Source organism: Monodelphis domestica, chromosome 6 (assembly GCF_027887165.1).
Source record: "Monodelphis domestica isolate mMonDom1 chromosome 6, mMonDom1.pri, whole genome shotgun sequence".
NCBI classification, from domain to species: domain Eukaryota; kingdom Metazoa; phylum Chordata; class Mammalia; order Didelphimorphia; family Didelphidae; genus Monodelphis; species Monodelphis domestica.
Window position 1 is genome coordinate 89,235,507 of NC_077232.1, and position 15,599 is coordinate 89,251,105.

The following is a 15,599-nucleotide window of genomic DNA, read 5'->3' on the forward strand; positions in this document are numbered from 1 at the left end:
TATATAGTTTACTCCTAGTTCTGCTCATTTCACTCCACATCAGTTTATGAAGGTCATTTCAGTTTTTTATAGAAATCATCTGCTTCATCATTCCTTATAACACAATAATATTCCATCACTATCATATATCACAATTTGTTTAGCCATTCCCCAGTCAGACATCTCCTCATTTTCCATTTTTGGCCACCACAAAAAGCATGGCTATAAATATTTTTATACAAATAGATACTTTCCCATTTTTTTATCTCTTTGGTATACAAACATAGTAGTGGTCTTACTGGATCAAAGTGCATGCATTATTTTAAAGCCCTTTGGACATAATTCCAAATTGTCTTACAGAACAATTGGATCAGAGAAAAACATTTGATGATCTTTAAATTGCTATGAAAATATGAGTTATTGTTTTCCCCTTCATTCAGAAATACACATGGATCACCTGTGGTGTTCTGGGCTCTTTGCCAGTTGCTTAAGTTGCCCCTTAGAGGATGTTTGAAATTTGGGTAGGAAGAGACCTAAAATTAGTGTGAACACTGTGCATTGAATCCAATCCTTTTTATAATCAATAAAAATAAGTGCCATGGTATTCATCTTCTCTAAATCTTTCATACAATTAAGAAATGATAGAGATGTGGTCCATTGTTGATCATCAAATGCAGAAGCCTTATTCTCTCCTATTAATTCCCTCAAGAAAGATGCATTTGAATTATTCACAGATGACTTTTAAAGATTTTTATAGCTCATAGAGTAGCCATGGAGGTTGGTAGCTACAGGTTTTTTGGTCACCTTTTAAAAAAATATGAATAAGACCCTATTATCATTAATTCCTATGAGTATACCTTTGAATAAATCCTTTCCTTTTATATACCTTATATTTTAGTCCTTCAATACCATAATATAGCATAGATTTGTTTTATAAATATTTGGCTTCATCAAGCTGTTTTTCTTATCTTTAATCTCTTCAGGGCCATTTATACCTATCCCAAAAGTAGATATGAAGGACTATGATATTACTATTTTAGTATTTAACTCAACAGACCAAAACATTAACTTACAAAACCCTTTCCAACAAGTTGTCTCCCAACAATACACGAAAATAATCCAAGATTCCTTGAAAGAAGTAACCATTATAAAATATCCAATGATTATCTCAGAATTATTAAGCAACACATGAAACAGAAAGATGAATTCTCAATAAATGTGTTCACCACTGTGATGGAGAAATCAAGCGGAATCCAAGTTGAGAGAGGAATACTCTATGGATGGTAAAGATGCTCTTCTTTGCAAAATTTTACAGAAGTAGATATAGCCAATGTCTATTTTAATGAATCACTATCTCTGTTACAACCTCCACCCAAGGGAAAATATTTTCAGAAAAAGACTGGTCTATAGACCAAATCTAATAAGAGCTGGAGAAGACAATTAAAAGATTGTTAGCACTAGAAAATCAGAAGCCTGCAAACTAAAGCCTGTGAGCTGAATCCTTTCTGCCTACCTACTATGAGCCAATAAATTTTTTTACATTGTTAAATAAAATTTTATTGTATTGAAAAAAATAGGAAAAACATCCTTGGTTTGAGGGCAAGAACCAGTGGGCAGTCCATAGTATATTTATGATTGCCTTAAAACATCTTAATATGTGAGAGCCAGGAGGAACCTTAGAACACAGAATGAATTATAGGGTACTTTTACATGGAATACAGAGTACCAGAGTTGGAACAGGCCTAAAAACTGAATGTGGATGGGACCTTAGAAATCATTTTACTCCATTTGTTCTATTTTACAGATTTAGGCATCCAGGATAGCATGAATAAATTGCTTTTCTTGGAGCCAAATCCTGGCTCAGATCCTTAGAAGCAATGTGACCCTAAGTAAATCATTAAATCTCTCTAGGTCTGAGTTTTCTCATCTATGAAGTAAAGAAGTCAGACTGGATGAGCTCCAATGTCTCTTTCCACCCTAAATCTAGCATCTTCTGGTTCCATGATCCTGAGAACCAAAGAGGGGAATTATGTCTCTGTTTTTTTCCCTCATACAGGATCACTCAACTAGTTATTGATAAAGCAGGAGATGGAAAACAAATTCTAACCTCTTTCCCCCCTCATCACATCCCAGTGTCCTTTCAGTTATACTTGGTGGAGGCATATATGAGACTTCAGAGAGGATATTATTGAATTAAATTGAATTTTTTTCATTTCTTTAAATGAAATATGTTTTCTAAAATGTATTTTATTCTTTAATTCCAAAGAATACATAATAAAAACATGATTGGAATAGGGGAGGATGAAACAAGCATCTCATAAACTCATAGTTTTAACCAAAATCCCACTCTATATAGTGCCATTAAATGACATTTCCCTGACCTGCCCAGCCATGTGAAAATTCTATTAAATCCAGGTTAAAAAATACCTTGTGGCATGTTTCACTGATCAGATGTATCAGTACATATGCCACAAACGGCTGGGCAATGTTTTCTGCCTTCCTTCTGTTCTTGGTTCCAATGTATCCTCATATAGCTAATTTATACATAGTTTTTACATGTTTTCTCCCCCATTCAAATATAAGATCCATGAGAACAAGAACTGTCTTTTACCTTTCTTTGTATCCCAGGCAGTAAGCCCTGTGCTTGTCATAGAAAAGGCACTTTATAAATGTTGACAGAATGATATCCATCCTATTATTCTCTGAATAGGGAATTTAATAATAAAAAAGGATAGAATGTCTATACTGAAATGGAACTCAGAATAGAGAACCTAAGAATATTACAGTTGGAAGTCATATTGGAGTCATATAACTGCTTTCCCCTTCTTCATCTAATGTGTCCTGATTTGCAAATGAAGAAACTAAAAATATAAAGAGATAAAGTGATTTTCCAAGGGCCACACATCTAGATAGTGATAAAGCCAAAAATAAAATTCAGATCTCTAAGCTCCATCCCAATACTTTTCTCTACAGGAGAGAGTATTTCAGGCATTTTACAAGAGGGGGTGGTGGGTAAAGGTTTTGAGGGTTTTCCAGTCAGGGACCTCCTGAAGAGAAAATTGCTCCATTTTCCAATCTAAAATGATGATTTGATAGTTAGGTAGAGACTGCTTATGAAAAGGATGTGGGTTCCCAGCTGCTGAATAACTCTATTATTTAAGTCCATAATTAAATCAATATAGAATCTTTTCTTCCTCACATTTGTAGCATGTGGGCAATTGAAGAATAGAGAAGTGTTTCTTTGATTTTCAAAAGAAGCTTCAAGACAAAGAAATTGAAGCAATGAAATTCTACTGACCCAGAATAATATTGATGATGATAATTGTTCCATAGCGCTTTTATTTTTAAGCACTCTCCTTACAACAACCTTGTGATATGAGTAAGAAAAGAATGATTATCTCCATTTAGAATATGGGGAAACTAAGTTTGAGGCCATAATTGAATGAACCAGAATCATACAACTAGCTAAATGTTTTAACTGGGCTCTAAATCCAGGTCTTCTGACTCACAAATCCAGTAATCTCCATTTTGGTCCATTCTCTTCATGATGGGAGCTTAGTTTAAAGAGGAAGGAAATTCCTTGAATTGACATAGAGTCATCAGTTATGAAGCATTTACTGTGAGCAGAAAGCTTTGTTAGGAACTGCTACTCCTCTTAGAATTCTTCAAAGTTGTGGCGGAGCTGTGACGTTTAACCCAAGAATTCCATTCCTTCAACTTCAAATCCAGTATTGCCCCTTGTCCCATGCAATTAAACTTGATACACCAATAATAAACATATGGCATTTGTGATAAAATGCTAACTAAGCTGGCAGAACCTAAGCCAGGAATTTGTCTTCAGGTGGCTAGTTTATGAAGATCCTAATGACAAGCATCCTTCTTGGAGACCATGATAAGTTCTGGGAGCATATTAAATTATAAAAGGATTGATATAAAATCACAAAAGTACTCTAACAATCATAAAGTCATAGGAATATGAAGACAGGAAGAGACCTTAGATAATGTCTGTGTTGGGTCCGCCATGCCAAATTCAGCGAAATCAGATGGGTTATCCAGTGTGGTAAAACTAGGAGACAATCTGGGTTCAAATGTCAACTTAGATATGAATTGTGTGATCTGGGGTAACTTACTTAAAATCTGTGATATTCAATTGCAGAGTTTTTAAATGACTGATTTGAAAAGACATTTATTAAGCACACATTACGTGCCAATCACGTAGTGCTAAATTCTGGGAATACAGGCACACAAGATTAAAGAACTTGAATTTTAATGGGGAAAGATAACATAAAAAAGGTTGGTAGAAGGAAGGTAGAGAGAAAGAGATGTACCCTCAATGACATGATTTGTAAATGGTCAAACAGTGGGGTAGAAACCAGGTTTTGGGCTAAGTGACTTCTTCAAAGTTTGTCAGACTCATCTTAAAGTCCAAATCTAGCCTCAGACACTTATTAGCTGTGTGACCCTGGGCAAGTCACTTAACCCTGTTTGCTTCCATTTCCTCATCTATAAAATGAGCTGAAGAAGGGAATGACAAACCACCTCAGTATATTAGCCAAGAAAACCCCAAATGGGATCTTGAAGATTTGGAAACAACTGAATGACTAATAGGGAACTCTCAGGGAGAAAACTCCTTCTATCACATTATTCTTCAATATATGGTCTTAGAGATGCCTAGAACACTGAACAATTAAATGACATGACCATGGTCACAGAGCAGATATGTGTCAGACATAGGACTTAAACCCAGATCTTCTTGGCTTGGAGACCCTTTCTATGCCTTAAACAAAAACCTTAAAGTACTTTAAAGTGTGTTATGTTATCATGGTGCAAGCTTTTAACAACTGAAAAATATTGAAAGCTTTAAAGTTTACAAATGATTTAATTACATCATATCATTTGTCTTTACATAAATCAGTCATATGCTATTATTACTACTGTTTTATAGATGAAGAAACCAAGGCACATAGAAATCAAATTCACGTGAAATTTAAACTCTGGCTCTATGTAACTCTTGTTAATATAACACAGGGCTTGAGAAAATAGATCAGAAAAGTAAGCACCTTTACTTGAATTTTGAGGCCAGTTACTGTTTTATCTATGCATTTCCAGTGTCTAGACCATAGAAGGTGATTAATAAATGATTGCTGACATTGAACCAGGGCATCCAGAAAAATAGTTCAGGGTTGCTTAGCTGACTTCCAATTCATCTGAGCAGCAGATATATGTTGGCAGACTGAGAGAAAGCAAACACCAGGATTAATGGACATCAGTTTCTTGAATGAACTTGAAGGGATGAGAGAAACCCATAAAAGATTAAAGACCCATCCTTTATCTTAAATGCCAAAAAAATATTTAAGATAAACGGCAAACTACTTGATAGAATTTTTAAACAATGAACCAGATGATTCATTGGGCTGGATTGGTATATTATAAGAAGGAATTGAAATTGGGGAAAGATACAAATTTAGTTTAAAAATTATTGTCTGAGGAGAATTCCTGAAATATAGATTAATCTCTTCAGGGAAGCATTTTAGCTACTGAAATATGAGGAAATATTCTAATTAAATCATTGCCTAACTTCTTTCTTAAATTGATCTTATCTTTTTCCACTTTAAATTATTAAGAATACTGGTTTCCAAAGCAGCAGAATCTCTTTTATTGTCAAAAATATCTTGAGTTGACAAAATGTTTCTTAATAATATAGACTGTACCTGTGACTACTTTGCTGATAGAAGGAACTCTCAGGTTCTATTACTGAAGCAGGTTAATACCTTCTCTGGCACATATAGTCTTGGACAGTTGTCTAAGGGTACTAAGGGGTTAACTTGGATACCACACCTGATATATATTGTGGGTTTTAAAATGTGGCCAGGGGAACTGCATCCCCCGGCTTGCCTCAGGGGTCCTGCCCTACTACTTCCTGGCCTGGGATTGGTCTTGAATTGGACCAATCCCGTGGGAGGGAGGGGCCAACCCCGCCCCCATTTCTGGATGGAAGCCTAGGAGGGGAGTTTGAAGACTGAATCTGAGAAGATTCAGAGTGGGGGTGGGGTCTAGTTAATTTCATCTAGGGAACTCTGGTGGTTTTTTTGTTTGTTTGCTTTTAATAAAGTTTTTAAAAGATCAAAGAGAGAGTTTTCTTTCACTTCTTTCAATATCAAAGGTAGGTCTTGGATCCAGGTCTTTGTGACTTTGACATCTGCCCTTCCCTCACCATAATATACCAACAAAATGACAATATGTGTTGCATACATGTGTTAATAGGCATTCTGTGATAACTCCCAGGGATACTGACCCACAGATTGGAAACCATTGTGCTGATAGATTACTGTCTAATAGTTTAATGATCCTTCATTTTCCCATTCATAACATGAAGGTTGGACCCCATTAGAAAAGTCGTAAACTATAAACTAATTTGTCATTTAGATTTCAGTGCATTGAATATTTTTTAAATGAACAACTCTTGTTAAATTAAATTAACTTAAATTTTTCATAAAAAGATTAACAGAAGAGGAAATTGAATACTTAAATGACTATATGTTAGGAAAAAATTGAACAAGTCATCAATGAGCTCCCTAAGAAAACTATCCCCAGGACCAGATGAATTCATTAGTGAATTCTATCAAATGTTTAAAGAATAATTAATTCCAATACCACATAAACTATTTGGGAAAGTAGGCAAAAAGGGAGGCTATCAAATTCTTTTTTTATCATACAAATATGTTGCTGATACCTAAATTAAGAAGAACAAAAATAGAGAGAGAAAACAACTGACCAATTTCCCTAATGGATATTGATTCAAAAATTTCTAAATAAAATACAACCAAGGAGATATATCACAAAGATCATAAACTATGGCCAGGTGAGATTTAGAGCAAGAATGCAGGGTTAACTTAATATTAGGAAAACTATCAGCATAATTGACCATATCAATAACAAAAACAAAATTATATGATTATCTCAATAAATTCAGAAAATGCCTTTGATAAAATAAAACACTCATAACTATTAAAAACACTAGAAAACATATGAACCGAAGGAACCTTTCTTAATGAAAATAGAATATATCTAAAACCAAGAACAAGCATTATCTGTAATAGCATTAAGTTGACACCTTCTCAATAAGATCAGGAGTGAAGCAAAGGTGCCAATTACTACCATTGTTATTTAATATTGAGCTAGCAATGCCAGCTACAGCAATAAAAGAAGGAAAAGAAATTTAAAGAATTAGAATAGACAATAAGGAAACAAAACTATCACTCTTTGCAGGCAAATTGATAGTATTTTTAGAGAATTGACTAAAATTCTAGTCAAAACAATGAATAACCTCAACACAATTGCATGATATAAAATAAACTCACACAAATCATCAGTATTTCTCAATATTAACAATGAATTCTAGCAGCAAGATACAGAAAGAGAAATTCCATTTAAAATAACTGTGGGCAGTATAATGTAATTGGAAATCTACCTGTCAAGACAACCCAGAAACAATATAAATACAAGTACAAAATACTTTTCACACAAATAAAGAAAGATCTAAACAACCAGAAAAATATTAATTGTTCATGTGTAAGTCAAATCAATATAGAAAAAGTGATAATTCTGCATAATCTATTTAGTGTCATACTGATCGAATTGCCCCAAAATTATTTTGTGGATCTAGAGAAAATAACAAAATTCATCTGGAAGAACAAAAGGTCAAGAATATCAAGGGAATCAATGAAAAAAAATGTGAAGGCAGGTGGCTGAGCTATACCAGATGTCAAACTATATTACCAAGCTGAGATCATCTAAACAATCTGGTACTGGCTAAGAAATAGAATGGGGGAATCAGTGGAATAGATTCAATATAGTATTGATGACCATAGCAATCTAGTGTGTTTCATTAACCCAAAGATCCAATCTCTGAGGTCAAGAAATCATTATTTGACAAAAATTTCCTGGAAAACTGAGAAGCAACTTGGCAGAAAGTAGATATGGACTAGCATCCCAAATAGTATCCCGAAATAAGATCAAAATGGATATGTGACTTATACATAAAGGGTAATATCTCAAGCAACTTGTGGGTATGTAGAAAATTTTGCCTGTGAGATCTATGGATAAGAAAAGAATTTGTGACCCAACAAGAAATAGAAAGGATCATGATATATAAATGAATAATTTTATTACATTAAATTAAAAAGTTTAGCACATACAAAACCAATTCAGCCAAGATTGTAACTGAGGATGAAGGATTATAGCAAGTTTCTCTGATAAAGGCCTTATTTCCCTAATATAGAGAGAACTGAGTTAATTTTTTTTGAAGGTTTAATCACTTACCCAAAGAGTCAAAGCTCTTACTCATGATTTCAAGGGCAGTGAAAAATTTTCCATTTGAATTAATTTATTTAGTCAATTTAAAACATTATTCCTTGGTTACAATAATCACATTATTTCCCTCCCTCCCCTTCACGCACCCTTCCTGCAGCCATTGCGCAATTTCATTGGTATTACATGTGTCCTTGATCAGAACCTATTTCCATGTTGTTTGCACTAGGATGTTCATTTAGTATACATCCCCAACCATATCCCTTCAATCCATGTATTCAAGCAGTTGTTTTCCTTCAGTGTTTTTACTTCCACAGTGTTTCCTCTGGATGTGGATAGTGGTTTTTCTCGTAGATTCCTCCAGGTTGTTTGGGGTCATTGCATTGACACTAATGGAGAAGTCCATTACGTTCAATTGTACCACAGTGTATCAGTCTCTGTGTACAATGTTCTCCTGGTTCTGCTCCTTTCGCTCTGCATCACTTCCTGGAGGTTGTTCCAGTCTCCATGGAATTCCTCCACTTTATTATTCCTTTGAGCCCAATAGTATTCCATCACCAACATATACCACAATTTGTTCAGCCATTCCCCAGTTGAAGGGCATCCCCTCATTTTCCAATTTTTTGCCACCACAAAGAGCGTAGCTATGGATATTCTTGTACAAGTCTTTTTCCTTATTATCTCTTTGGGATACAAACCCAGCAGTGGTATGACTGGGTCAAAGGGCAGGCAGTCTTCTATCGCCCTTTTGGCATAGTTCCAAATTGCCCTCCAGAATGGTTGGATCAATTCACAACTCCACCAGCAATGAATTAATGTCCCTACTTTGCCACATCCCCTCCATCATTCATTACTTTCCTTTGCTGTTATGTTAGCCAATCTGCTAGGTGTGAGGTGGTACCTCAGAGTTGTTTTGATTTGCATCTCTCTGATTATAATAGATTTAAAGCACTTTTTATGTGCTTATTAATAGTTTTGATTTCTTTAGCTAAAAACTGCCTATTCATGACCCTTGCCCATTTATCAATTGGAGAATGGCTCGACTTTTACAGTTGATTTAGCTCTTTATAAATTTGAGTAATTAGACCTTTGTCAGGTTTTTGTAATGAAGATTGTTTCCCAATTTGTTGTTTCCCTTCTAATTGTGGTTACATTGTTTTTGTTTGTGCAAAGACTTTTTAATTTGACGTAATCAAAATTATTGATTTTACATTTTGTGATTTTTTTCTAGCTCTTGCTTGGTTTTAAAATATTTCCCTTCCCAAAGGTCTGACATGTATACTATTCTGTATTAGCCTAACTTACTTATAGTTTCCTTCTTAATGTTCAAGTCATTCACCCATTCTGCATTTATCTTGGTGTATGGTGTGAGGTGTTGATCCAAACTGTAAAAAAATAGACTCGAATACAGGACTACAATCCCCATGAGCCTTTGCTCCACTTCCCCAGAATGCCTTGTAATCTCACCTTGGCCGAGATCGAGAAGGTATTTAAGCTGATTCAAAGGCTTTTGAGGGGGCTCTCTTGGCGCTTCAAAGACTTTTTCTGCATTTATTCATATAATCATGTGATTTTTGTTGGTTTGCTTCTTGATATGGCCAATTATGTGGATGGTTTTCCTGATATTAAACCATATTTGCATTCCTGGCTTTCAAGACACTATTTTCTGTTTCCAGATGACTTATCGTTTTTAAATTATTTTCCCAATTTTCTTCAACCTCTCTTAATTGTGTTTTGAATTGCATTTTGAGTTCTTCCAAAGCCTGTATCCAACTCCCTTGGGTTTCTGGTTTTTTGCTTCCCTCCTCCTCTGTTCTATTTGTTCTTTATTAATTTCCTGTACAGAAGCTGTTGATTATAATTTATTTTTTCTTTTTCTCTTGTTTGCTTATATTTACCCCTTCTATGCTCCTCGTATTTGTCTGTGGTCTTGCTCCTCTCAATTTTTTGGTTTTGGGGCTTTCTGTCAGTCTCCCCTCTTGGAGCTTTGTCAGTTGTCTCAGTGAAGTCTGTGGGGGAGGGGTTTTGGAGTTTGAGCTTCCCTCTTCTCTGGAGACTTTTGATTGAATTAATGTCCAGCAGTCTGTGAGGTAGGGGTGTTGGAGCTTGGGCTTCCCTGAGCTCTGAAGATTTTTGATGGGATTAAGTTCTGCTGGGTTGGCTGGATGTGCTCTGAGTCCGAGATGTCCTGGAAGGCTGGAGCAATATGGAGGGTCTCCACTGCTCTGAATAGGCTGCCTGCTCTGTGCTCCCTTCCCAGCTCCTTCCCTGCCACCTGTGTTCGACACTCTGAGCCTGGCACAGGCATGTCTGCAAGGTAAGTCCTCCAGACCAGCACCTTTGCCTGCCTAGAGGTTCCTGCTGCCGCTGGAGGCTTAGTGCTCTAGGGGAGAGGGAGGGGGAGTCCTGGGACCTTCATTCTGCCTTTCCCTTAAATCCGAGTGTTCTCAGATTCCGGCTTGGGGGGGGGGGTTGCTACCTTTTGAATTCAGTCCAGCAGGAGAGTTCCTTTGCTCTGTCTTGTTGTTAGGTTTGATTTTCAGTCCCCTAGGAGCATTCAGTTTGTGATTCAGTGATTCAGCATTCAGTGTGATCAGTAAAGGGAGGGTTTTCAGAGGTCTGAACTTTTGCTGCTTCTACGCTGCCATCTTGATGCCACCTCCTGAGTTAATTTTTGAAGAATTTGAAGAATATCATTTCTCAATTGATCAGTAGTCAAAAGAATTGATTTAAGTTTTGAAAAATATGAAGAATATCATTTCTCAATTGATAAATGGTCAAAAGACATGACCAGTCAGTTTTTAGAAGAAATCACAGCTATCTATCTTCAGATGAAAATATAGCTCAAATCTACAATCATATATATATAAAAAAAGCTCAAATCACTATTGATTAGAGAAATGTAGAATATAACAGCTTTAAGGTACTATCTCACAAACATCAGGTGGGCTAATATGACAGACAAAGTAAATAACAAATATTAGAGGGGATGTGGGAAAATTGTGACACTAATGTATTGTTAGAGGAATTGTGAATTTATCTAACCATTCTGGAGAACAATTTGAAGCTACACCCAAAGACCTATAAAACATTGCATAGCCTTTGACCCAGCATTACTTTCACTAGGTCTATATCCAAAAAAAAAAGTTTAAAGGCAAAAGAACTGTATACAGAAATATTTAGAGAAGCTCTTTTTATAATTGCAAAGAATTAGAAATTTAGGGGATACCCATCAATTGTGGAATGGCTGATTAAGTTGTGGTATATAATTGTGATGGAATGCTATTGTAGTATAAGAAATATAATCAGGATGATTTCAGAAAAACCTGGAAGACGTATATGAACTAATAAAATGTGAAGCTAGTGGAACCAGGAGAACACTCCACATAGAAACAATAATGTTTGCTATATGATGATAAACTGTGAATGACAGCTATTCTGATCAGCACAATCATCTAAGGCATTTCAGAAGAACTTATGATAAAATTGCTCTGAATGAAGACTGAAACAATTTTTTGTGTCATTCTTTTCTTTGTGCAACATGGTTAATATTGAAATACTTTTTAATGATTTCACATGCATAAATAATATTACATTTCTCATCTTCTCAATGGGTGGGAACATGGGAGAGAATTCAGCACTCAATTTTTAAAAAAAAATATGTGTTAAAATAAATAGTAATTTGGGGGCAGCTGGGTGGCTCAGTGGATTGAGAAGCCAGGCCTAGAGACGGGAGGTCCTAGGTTCAAATCTGGCCTCAGACACTTCCCAGCTGTGTGACCCTGGACAAGTCACTTGACCCCCATGCCCAGCCCTTACCACTCTTCTGCCTTGGAGCCAATACACAGTATTGACTCCAAGACGGAAGGTAAGGGTTTAAAAAAATAAATAGTAATTTAAAAAAAGAAAAAGAAAAACATTTTGTGTAAATGGTCCGTAGGTTTCACAATGTTGCCATCTGTGACACATAAGAAGAAACTAAATTTTAGGGTCCTTTTATGCTCTAAAATTTGTTTTTTAGTTTCATATTCTAAGATGCCTTCTGGTTCTAACATTTAATGTTCAAAGATTCCATCCAGCTATGAAATTCTCTTTTGTAAGTTTCTTCCCAGACAGCTCTAAAATTCTATATTTTGAGGCCCAATTTGCCTGCTTGAAATATCATTCATCTCTTAATGAGGCACATGGTCTCACTACAAATAGAGTGCTAGACCTGAAAGCAGGAATATCTACATTTAAATCTGGCTTCAGATATTTAGTAGCCATATTACTCTTATTGCCTGTTTCCTCAACTGTTAAATAAACCCTGCCTTGATCCCTTTGGGGGGATCAAAGCCACTTTTCTTCTCTCTGGGCAGGTTCCACATATAGCATTTTTTATACCTTCCTTTTATGTGAATATACTACTTCATTAAATTGTATTTTCCTATATATAATTATGTATTCATATAATGCACATTATTCTATTGTTATTCTATGGACTTTAGGTTTGATAAAGGCAACCTTTCTATCTCCAGTGCCTAAAATAATGACACAGCAGATACTGAATAAATATTTGTCATATTGAATTTTTATGGAGAGTCAGTTTGGGTAAAGTAGAAAATGAAATAATGATACATCTATATCTCAAAGTTGTCATGAGGATCAAATGAAATAATCTATGCAAAAGCTCTTAGCCCAGTGCTTGTCACAGAGTTGGAGCTATAACATTCCTTATTCCATTCTCTTACCTATCTCCCCTCATTTCCCTTTCACTTGCCATCTCTATTTCTTTACCACTCTTGTTGTGAAGCAAAGTTGCTTCTAAATTTAGAGCAGAATCTATAACTGTTAGCCCAGGTTTCTTTTCACTTGGTTCACATTTTCCTGATGAAAATCTGACACAGAGGTTATTTTATTCTGCTTCATTGCTGCAGAATAAGGGAAGGAAGACGTGTTAAGGCAAAGCATGGGAATTTTGAACTCAATCTTGGAAGTAACTTTGTCTCCTTATATGTCTGTTCTCTCCCCAGAGGCTCCTGCTCCAGTTGGCTCTCTGAGCATCATTAAAACAGTTGGCAAGAGATGTTTGATGATTGGCTGGGAAAGGCCATTAGTGGATGAGCTGGGTTGTAGCAACGGGACTTTTGTTGAAGGATACCGGGTAGGTGGAGTCACAGACTGGCCTGTTTTGTACTTGCTACTGGATTCTTAATAGTATATACTTGATAAGATTGTTAGTGAAATTTGGAAGATGAAGTGCTAGATTTGGACTTAAAAGGCCTGGGTTCAAATCTCAGTTCTTCCACTTAATACTGAATTCTATCCATCCTTAAACCTTCTTTGATCTCTCTGGGAAGTAGCAACTTTTCTTCCCTCTGGGTCTGGATATAGCAGTTTTTCTTGTGCTTCCCAGTATTTGTGAATTATTTCCCATATTTATTTCCCATATTTATTTATTTCTCAAGTATTATTTCCCATAATTATTGGAGTAATGGCCTTTGTAAAGTATAAAAAGCCATGAAAAAGTCAGATAGTATTCTAATGTTTTTCTATAGACTGTAGGTTTGATACACGCAAGAGCTCTCTCTTACACAAAATTTCTATCTCTAGTGCCTAAATTAAAGACACAGAGTAGGTTCTGAATAAGTATATGTCAAACTGAATTAATATGAAAAGTCCATTTGGTACAATGGAAAATAAGCTGTACTTAAAGGGTGAGGATCTCCCTTTATGGGAAGGAGGAATGAAGGAAGAAAGGAAGGAAGGTTAGGAATGTAAATTGTAAACCTTAAAATTCCTTAGACTTATAAATATTGGAAATTTCACCATTGGGAAATTTCATACTTGGAAAATTTCTTACTGATAGTGTATCAGAATGTGAACCCCATTGGCATGGGAGGTTCCTTCTCCTCCCTTCTTAAGATTACTTTAGGACAGAAACCTTTTGCTGAACAATGGAAAGGGCTTTGACCTATGCTTAAGCACAGAATAGGAATTTCTTTGAGTCATGATTGATTTTAGAATTGATACAATAGAGATACTTGGAATGACAGAATCAGGTCTTGGAAAATACAATTTCCACCCCACTCAGTCCTAACAGGATTTAGGAAGGGCTGCAGCATAGATCAAAATTTAATTATTTGAGAATATGACCTCCAACAGACATGTGCAAAGCCCAGACCTCTGGGTGGTCCTGGGTTAAGCTAGAGCCACCATTGGCACAGGGAAACTGATGGACAGTGATTGGTAGATGTGAGAACTGAGGGGAGGGAACTTGGATGGTTTCCTTAAAGAGAGAGGGGTCTGAGGACTGAGGGGGTGTTTGGAGAGTTTTGGCTCTGAGTGGTTGGAGAGGTGCTCTAAGAAGCTTGCTCTGAAGGAAGCTGAAGGTGGGGGCCTCTGAGACTGTTTCTCCATTTTGGTCACATGAGTAATAGGGACTGATCTCTTTTCTTTGCCCCAGCTATCTAAGGGCTTGGGCCTTTTGGCCCAGCCTAAACAGAAGGGGTATTTAAGCCCTATTCCCTTCTCTCCCCTTTCTCTCTCTCTCTCTCTCTCTCTCTCTCTCTCTCTCTCTCTCTCTCTCTCTCTCTCTCTAATTCCTTTCTTCCTCCTGTCTGTAATTAAACTCTATAAAAGGCTGACGGCTGACTTGAGTTTTTCATTTAGGAATTACATAGCTGAATTCCTTGGCGACCTTAAATTAATATATATCAGTCTTTTAAAAGTGATTTCCTTGTCACAAAATCATAGAGTAAGGAAGGGAAGGGATGAAAATGGGGAAGGATTAGGAAGGAAAGAAGAAAAGAAGGAAATAGAAAGAGAGAGGTAAACTTTAAAAGTTTAAGGGTAGAAACTTTCCCCCTTCCCCATAAAATAAATTCGACCAAGATATCAAGACGTTGCCTGCTTTTCAACTCTTGCTGTGGGAAATCAGTCAAATTTCAGCTTGTTTAAATGAAAGGCACAATGTCTCTTTAAGACTCTTTTCATAAAGAATATTTCATAATAAAGAGGGCTTTAAAGAGATGTCATACTTTACAGGGAGAGTTCATCATTCACTTTCCAGAAGGAAAAAAAATAACAATTTAGAGTTGTCCAAAAATAGATTGGGAAGCACTTCCCAATCAATCATGGCCTTCAAACAATTATTTAACATTTGCTGGAGTTCTGTGTTCAATTCAGTCATCATTTATTAAGGATATACAAGATGATGTGCTAAGCACTACAGATACAGTCAGAAAAATGTATAAGTTATTCCAGAAAGCTCAGTTCTTTTCCTTCTCTGATATTCCATGATTCTGGACTAATTTCCTAATCACTTCTGA

General features: G+C 36.0%; 1 protein-coding gene across 4 annotated transcripts in view; it reads left to right on the forward strand.

The window, feature by feature from the left end:
- Nucleotides 1-15,599, forward strand: part of C6H4orf50 (chromosome 6 C4orf50 homolog) — a 163,282-nt gene that overhangs the window by 84,961 nt on the left and 62,722 nt on the right. For all 4 annotated transcript variants that reach the window (XM_016423325.2, XM_007496755.3, XM_007496754.3 and 1 more), the window contains one exon: nucleotides 13,302-13,432. In XM_016423325.2, coding sequence (XP_016278811.2) covers nucleotides 13,302-13,432 — 131 coding nt within the window. The remainder of the gene's footprint in view (nucleotides 1-13,301; nucleotides 13,433-15,599) is intronic.